We start from the raw sequence: 8003 nt of genomic DNA, 5'->3' as shown, positions 1-8003 counted from the left end.
AATGGCAGATTTGTTTGCAAAATATAAGCGTTTACTTCAGATATTTTTTTTATACATTTCATACACATTTATTGTGATGGATGTTTTTGCAGTGAGTAGACATTTAACAGTGTTAAAAAAATAGAACACATGTTAATTTTTTGTGTTTTCCACAAGATACTGCCACTTGTTGATCTGGGGTGCATTTGACAAATTCTACCAATGAAGTGTGGAACAACTGTGAGCTTCTTTATGCTGTAAAAATAGTGATTTCTTTGCATGGGTAACTCTATGCCTCTATCTCCAGAATTGTAAGCCTGGTGTGAGCATCGGTTAAAAGCTCTGTGTTTCAGTATGCTGGGTGTGAACGGAGGTGAGTTATTCGACAGAGGTTTGTACTTAAGTTTTACATCTCTCCATTTCACACTGGATTTCTCCTTTGGTCGCCATTTAGTATTTACCAAATAATAACAAAGAGAGTTTCTCAACCATATCTCGAGAAAACACGCTAAGATTGCAGATCTTACCATGTAAAAGCCTTTTATTGAAACACACAGATGAGTAAATATAGTTGTAAAGCAATACAAAGATAATAGTTGGAACTGGATAAAAATAATAAAGGAACTAAATGATTTGGATATTTTTAGTAACTTAGGAAAGCAACTTAGGCAAGATATGATATCCACTGTGGAAAAGATAAGAAAGTATAAGACTAGAGTAATACAACACAACCAAATATCTCTCTATGATAACTTGCACATGTTTAATTATACCAACTGAACCACAGACAAACGAGAATACCAGCACATGGAATGAATGAGCCTGCTACCTTACTGCAGCACAAAAACCTGACGTGGGTTAACACTTTTGGGAGCACTCTCTCTGGAGTGGCTCAGGTGGTGTTTACCACTTCGTGACTGATAGCATTAAGCTAAGCTATGCTACACTTGTCTAATCAAGGACAGACAGAGATACTAGGAATAAAAAAAAAATCAAATCTGCACATACTAGAAAACAGTTTGAATGCACTCAAAACCTTCTAATCGTAAGCGCTGAAGGTTTGGTCCTAAACTTTGCAAGCTAAGAATCTTACCCTACACTCAACAACTATAACATCTAAATTTTAAAGACTAAGTTATGCTAATCTAATATCTGGAGCAAGCACTGGCAGTGCCCTTGCTTTACCTCCAAACTCAAAGGAACTCCTCTTCTTCAGAACTGAACTCCTACTGCAACTACCCTAAGAGTGTGTTTTCTGGACTACTTAAACATGTGGACTTCCCAACCTGTGGAAACAACACATTGGACTAGGTCTTCACCACACAGAGATGCCTACAAAGCCCTTCCCCACCTTGGAGCCTCTGACCACCTCACCATTATGCTAATGCCAGCTTACAGACCACTGGTTAAAGTGTGGCCGGATGGTTACTCAGAGGAACTTCACGTTTGTTTCAGCACAAACGACTGGAATATGTTCAGAGAGGCTGCCACCCACAACAACTCCACAGACATTCAGGAGTTCACAGAAACTGACTCTGGCTACATCGAGTGCATTGATAATGCAAGTCAACTCAGGACCATCACTGTTCGGGCTAATCAGAAGCCATGGTTGACAGGAGACGTCCACAAGCTCCTGAGTGCTAGAAATGCAGCCTTCACAACAGGAGACCAGGCAGGTCTGAGGACAGCTAGGGCCAACTTGTCCCACGGCATCAGGAAAGCTAAGAGGCTGTACTCCAAGAAGGTAATCCAACGCTTCAGTGACAGCAGAGACACACAGAACCTGTGGCAGGGAATTCAGTCTATCACAGGCTATAAACCCCCTCCACAGACTCACCTCTCTGCTATACAACCTAAACAGATTCTTCACACGGTTTGAGCCACTCAACAACACACCTGCTCAGAAAACCATCCCTTCTCCAGGTGCTGACGCTGTCCCCAGACAGTGAGAGGAGAGCATTCAGCAGGATCAATGCTCGTAAAGCTCCTGGCTATGACAACATTCCTGGGCATGTGCTTCAGGGCTGTGCCTGGGAACTCCCAGAGGTTTATACGGACATCTATAAACACCTCTCACATGCTTCAAAGCCACCACATATAAATGAATACACATACACAATACAATATTCAGCATATATAATTCATTCAGCATATCACAGAAAAGGTTCCAAATATCAAAATTATAAAATACAGCTGGAAAAAAGAGAGCGCAGAGATCACTTCAAAATGACCAGTTTTTCTGATATTCTAATTTAGGGTATTTATTTGCAGAAAATGTTTGATGGCTTGTGACCATCTATCTTCCTCTTGAGTACATTCCATAGGTTTTCAATAGGGTTCAGGTCTGGAGATTGGGCTGGCCATAACTTGGTCTTGATCTGGTGGTCCTTCATCCACACCTTAATTGATCTAGCTGTGTGGAATTGGGGAACATTGCCAGAGCAGAAAAAAACTGATTTTTCTTCCAGGATAACCTTTTATGTGGATTGATTCATGCGTCATTCACAAAGACCAAACCGCCCAATTCCAGCCTTGCTGAATCATCTCCACCAAATTTCACAGTGGGTGCAAAACACTCCAGATCTCCATCTAACCATTAGACGACAAAGTGTTGAGCAAATCTGAAAATTGGACTCATTGGAGAAAAAGATCCTACTCCAGTCCAATTTTTATGATTTTTTCCAACATCAGCCTGGCTCTACAATTATTCTCATTCAATCTGAGTTTTCTAGTTTGAGTCCTGCCTCTAAGAGATTGTTTTGAACTGTTCTTTCCATGCTTTTCACCCCAGCTGCCATTTGGCATTTTTTGTAGGTCACTTTGAGGTCATTCTGCGGTTGCTGGCAGACATTCAAATACGTTGACTGTCAATCTCCATGCCTGAACCCCATTAAATGTAAGATGCAAGTTGGATGGTCACAAGCCAAGCAAAACTGAACTACTTGAATTTTTGTGCCAGGAGGGGACTACAGTAACCCACAAGTAGTGTGAAAGAATTGTGAAGACATAACATGGAATTAATTAATTTAAAATTTAAAAAATACATTGTTAAATTCAGTTTTTATTGGTCTCCAGTGGGAAGTATCCCAAGTGTCAGGGTGAAGATTTTGTGTGGGATAAGGTGTTCTGTCCAGAAGATGTAGGTTTTGCACTTTTTACGGTAGTGGGCAGATTTGGTATAGTTATCTTCTTGTGAATGCGCTGGTGTTTTTTGAGAGTACTCTGTGTAGTAAAACTCTTCCCACAGTCTGAGCAGTGATAGGGTTTCTCTCCTGTGTGAATGCGCTGGTGTCTTTTAAGATGACTCTGTCTAGTAAATTTCTTGCCACAGTCTGAGCAGTGATAGGGTTTCTCTCCTGTGTGAATGTGCTGGTGTATTTTAAGCTCAGTCTGTGTAATAAAACCCTTATTACACTCTGAGCAGTGATACGGTTTCTCTCCTGTGTGAATGCGCTGGTGTATATTGAGAGTATTCTGTCGATTAAAACTCTTTCCACAGTCTGAGCAGTGATACGGTTTCACTCCTGTGTGAATGCGCTGGTGTATATTGAGATAATTCTGTGTAATAAAACACTTTTCACACTCTGGACAATAATATGGTTTCACTCCTGTGTGAACGCGCTGATGCAATTTGAGGATACACTTTCGAATAAAACTCTTCCCACAGTCTGAGCAGTGATACGGTTTCTCTCCTGTGTGAATGTGCTGGTGTATTATAAGCTCAGTCTGTGTAGTAAAACACTTCTTACACTCTGAGCACTGATACGGTTTCTCTCCTGTGTGAATGCGCTGGTGTCGTTTCAAAGTACACTGTCGATTAAAACTCTTCCCACAGTCTGAGCAGTGATACGGTTTTTCTCCTGTGTGAATGCGCTGGTGTTTTTTGAGTTGACACTGTCGATTAAAACTATTTCCACAGTCTGAGCAGTAAAACGGTTTCTCTCCCGTGTGAGTGCGCTGGTGTAGTTTGAGATTATTCTGTCGATTAAAGCTCTTCCCACAGACTGAGCAGTGATACGGTTTCTCTCCTGTGTGAATGCGCTGGTGTTCTTTGAGAGTGCTCTGTCGATTAAAACTCTTCCCGCAGTCTGAGCAGGAATATGGTTTCTCTCCTGTGTGAATGCGCTGGTGTCTTTTGAGAATGCTCTGTTGATTAAAACTCTTTCCACAGTCTGAGCACTGATACGTTTTTTCTCCTGTTTGAACGTGCTGGTGCTGTTTAAGAGTACTCTGTGTAGTAAAACTCTTTGCAGAGTGGTGAAATTTCTCCATGCTGGGACAAACAATTTCTGTGTGTTCTGGAGATTCTTCAGGATGCTTTGTGTTTCACCTCTTTCAGAAGTTTATAATTGCTCGTAATATATTTCTGAAAAAAGAAAAAAATGTACGTTTTAAAATTAAAGCAAGTCAATTAACTGAAGACAATGATCTAAATCACTATAGGAGAAAACTACTGGGACACCTTCATATTATCATCATTATTATTTTCCACCACGTTTTAGGCTAACATTTATAAGCTAACGCATATATATGAAATAAAATTCCCTTGAATATAAAAAACACAAATGCAATTTGTTCGAGAAATGTAAATGTTAGTGTTTTTTAACCCAGTTTTTTAATGCAGCTCCACCGTCTATAATTTAAGTGAAATTTGTTTACCAATTAAATGTAGCGACACAGTGGCATAATCGCAGCATTGGGTCCAAGCCCAAATTCAGCGATCTGCAGAGCCAGAGAGCAGCAAAAGCTCTATGCCAGACCCGCTACAGTTTTACAGAAGCTAACGTTACCCACAATTTCATCAACTAAATAGTACTAAAGCCTGTTCACTAGCTAGCTAAACAAAATGTATCTTGTTCTTAGCCATTTTACTTTTGCTTACTCTAGCTAATAAGTAAGCATACTCATCTGAAGCTTCATCTGAAAAGCAAACATTATCTGTGTCTTTGGGGAATCCTTTCTGTAAGTCACACAATGGCTGGGCTATATATGCATTCTCTTTAATTCCATGGTAACGATAATTACTAGGGGTGTGATGATATCTCGTTGCACGAGATCTCGCGAGATTAAAACGTGACAATATTTCTCGTCAGGCTTAAACCTGTTAATAATAATACTTTGGTAACGTGAAATTAAACGGAATGTTTATCACATTCGGTCACATTGTAATTTTTATAAAAAATGAATAAACTGATGAACAAAATTAATTCTTCAAGATGGGATAACACCAGTGACAAATTGACCAAAACTTTGCATTTAATGTTAAAATATATTAAAATATATTTGGAATTAAGCTCTCCATTTTGCATATTTGGTAAGTGAAGTTGTTAATAGACATTTTAAGGTTGTTTGTTTATGAAACAAATTAATTGGGACCCGTACAGGTGGAGAGGGTCGGTAGAACTAACTTTACCTGGTGCAGATGTGGTCACTGCACTGCCGTGCCAACTACAGTGCGCTGGCAACTTTATCAAGCTAGCCAACATTAAACTCCAGGTTTAACAAACTGCTGATAACTTCAGCTAGCCAGCTAACCTCAGCTACCCAGTTAAACAAAATGCTGGTAAATTTAGTTCGATTTTTGTATCTTTAAAAAAAAAAGATATATATATATATATATATATATATATATATATATATATAATGCAAATTTATGGATGTCGGACAATGCAGCATCTATTCATGTCTGAAATGCAAGAAATGCTGCTTTAATGCCTTGCTGGCCACATTATCTCACTTAGAATGAAGTTCAGGAAAATTTGTATCCGGATTAAAAGAATAAAATATGTTCCTGACTTGGTGAAGGTATTTTGGCAGCTGTGTTGTCTTTAGCTACCGGTTAAAAATGCTGGTAACATTAGCTAGCTAGATAACATTAGATACTTGGGTTAATAAAAAGCACTGGGAACATTGGCTAGCTAGATAACAAATACTTGGGTTAAAAAAGCAGTGGGAACATTAGCTAGCTAGATAATGTTAGATACTAGGGTTAAAAAAGCACTGGGAACATTGGATAGCCAAATAACATTAGATACTTGGTTAAAAAAGTACTGGGGACGTTGGCTAGCTAGATAACATTAAATACTTGGGTTAAAAAAAACACAGGGAACATTGGCTAGCTAGATAACAAATACTTGGATTAAAATGCACTGGTTACATTAACTAGCTAGATAACATTAGATACTTGGGTTAAAAAAGCACTGGGAACATCGGCTAGCTAGATAACATTAGATAATTGGTTTTAAAAAGCACTGGAAACATTGGATAGCCAAATAACATTAGAAACTTGGTTAAAAAAAAAGCACTGGAAACATTAGCTAGCTAGATAACATTAGCTACTTGGGTTAAAAAGCACTGGGGACATTGGCTAGCTAGATAACATTAAATAGTTGGGTTAAAAAAAGCACTGGGAACATTGGCTAGCTAGATAACATTAAATAGTTGGGTTAAAAAAGCACTGGGAACATTAGCTAGCTAGATAACATTGGATACTTGGGTTAAAAAAAAGCACAGGGAAGACTGGCTAGCTACAAGCTGTTTGGTGCATGCACAGCATTTTTTAATGTAAGTTACCACGAACAATGCAGAAAAATATTGAATAACAAGTTTTTAAAAAAATACAGCAACTGTATAGAGGAGTACATTAATTTTGAAGGTAAGTTAAGGTTTTAGGCACATTAAGTTAACCTAGCCAATGCTATCTAGATAGTTAGCTAAGCTAAGCTAGCAGACAATTCCAAACAATAAAATACTATTAGCAGCCGGAATGTCTTAAACACATTAAATGTGTGATAAGTTGTTGTTATGTAACCTAAATGGTAGGATAATGTACAAGCTGTCTGTAATGGTTAATCCTTTCCTTAATAATCAACTTTAGCTGTTAGGTGTGGTATTGGTAACAACACTGGGTCACTTTACAAGCTAATTTTGCTAATGCTAAAGCTCCTGCCTCAGTGCTGGAAAAATCTGTAAATCTGAGTTTACTGTAAATAAACAGAAGCGCTTTACACACCCAAATAAACAGTTTTCAGAGGAGAAATCTGTGTAGATTAACATCCAGAGAGAGAGAGAGAGAGAGAGAGAGAGAGAGAGAGAGAGAGAGAGAGAGAGAGAGAGAGAGAGATAGAGAGAGAGAGAGAGAGAGAGAGAGAGACTTCTCCATACCTTCTGTAGCTGATCCTGCTCTTCCTCCTCTCCAGCTACAGACCGGAAACTCAGTCTCATGCGGGTTAAGTAGAGCCCCGCCCCCTCCCCCGCTTTAACACATTATACCCCATCACCGCTAGAGGGAACCCGCGAGGGATGGAGCTAAACAGATAAAACTCTCATTTAAAACACTGTATAACTACTTCTCTGGGGTTTCCCTTCACTTTTACAAAGTAGAACAAAGTATTTCACTAAAATAGCAAACAAAATGTAAATTTTGTACCTAATGTTCTTTATTCAGTAGATTTACTTGCATTACTGCTACTTATGCTGGAGTTACCCATTTAAAACAATTAAAACTGCAGTTAAAAGGCTTTAATAATTATCTTCGCGGTGCTGAAACAAATTATGTTATTCTGTGTTGAAAATTAGTTAAATTTTTAGTATAAAAAATATAAAACCGTTGTTCCATATGAACATGAGTTACATATGGAACAATTAAGCTAAATAATAGTTTAAAAACGCTTGATACATTAGTGTCTCTGGTGGTTTGAGAAACTAGTAGCAGATTCTGAAATGGGTGCTCCTTGCTCCTGTACAAATAGACACGCCCAAATTACAGCATTTCCTTGTATATTTTCTTTGTAATTTTACAAAGTATAGTAAATTACATGTTTATCTGTAAGTAAACATTCCAAAATGTAAAAAGAATATATATATATATATAATACTGCATTAATACATTTAAAGTCTGTTACTTGAAGTTTGACATTTTAATAACAGTGTAATTATGTTACTTGTTAACTTTACTGTTATTTCAATCTTGTAGCTTGTAAGCTGTCCCCACATGCCTGAAGACTGCCACCATCATCCCGGTC

General features: G+C 38.2%; 1 protein-coding gene across 1 annotated transcript; it reads right to left on the bottom strand.

Moving 5' to 3' along the window:
• Positions 1 to 502: 502 nt before the first annotated feature.
• Positions 503 to 7210, bottom strand: LOC103028115 (zinc finger protein OZF-like). Its single transcript, XM_049478858.1, has 2 exons — positions 7144 to 7210; positions 503 to 4345 (listed from the first exon to the last, which is right to left on the bottom strand). The coding sequence occupies exon 2, from the start codon at positions 4249 to 4251 to the stop codon at positions 3073 to 3075; it is 1179 nt and encodes a 392-aa protein (XP_049334815.1). The 5' UTR covers positions 4252 to 4345; positions 7144 to 7210; the 3' UTR covers positions 503 to 3072.
• Positions 7211 to 8003: the final 793 nt, after the last annotated feature.

This window comes from Astyanax mexicanus, chromosome 4 (assembly GCF_023375975.1).
Source record: "Astyanax mexicanus isolate ESR-SI-001 chromosome 4, AstMex3_surface, whole genome shotgun sequence".
Classification (NCBI taxonomy): Eukaryota; Metazoa; Chordata; class Actinopteri; order Characiformes; family Acestrorhamphidae; genus Astyanax; species Astyanax mexicanus.
The sequence above is the reverse complement of the archived record's forward strand: the minus strand, read 5'-3'. Positions and strand labels throughout refer to the sequence as shown.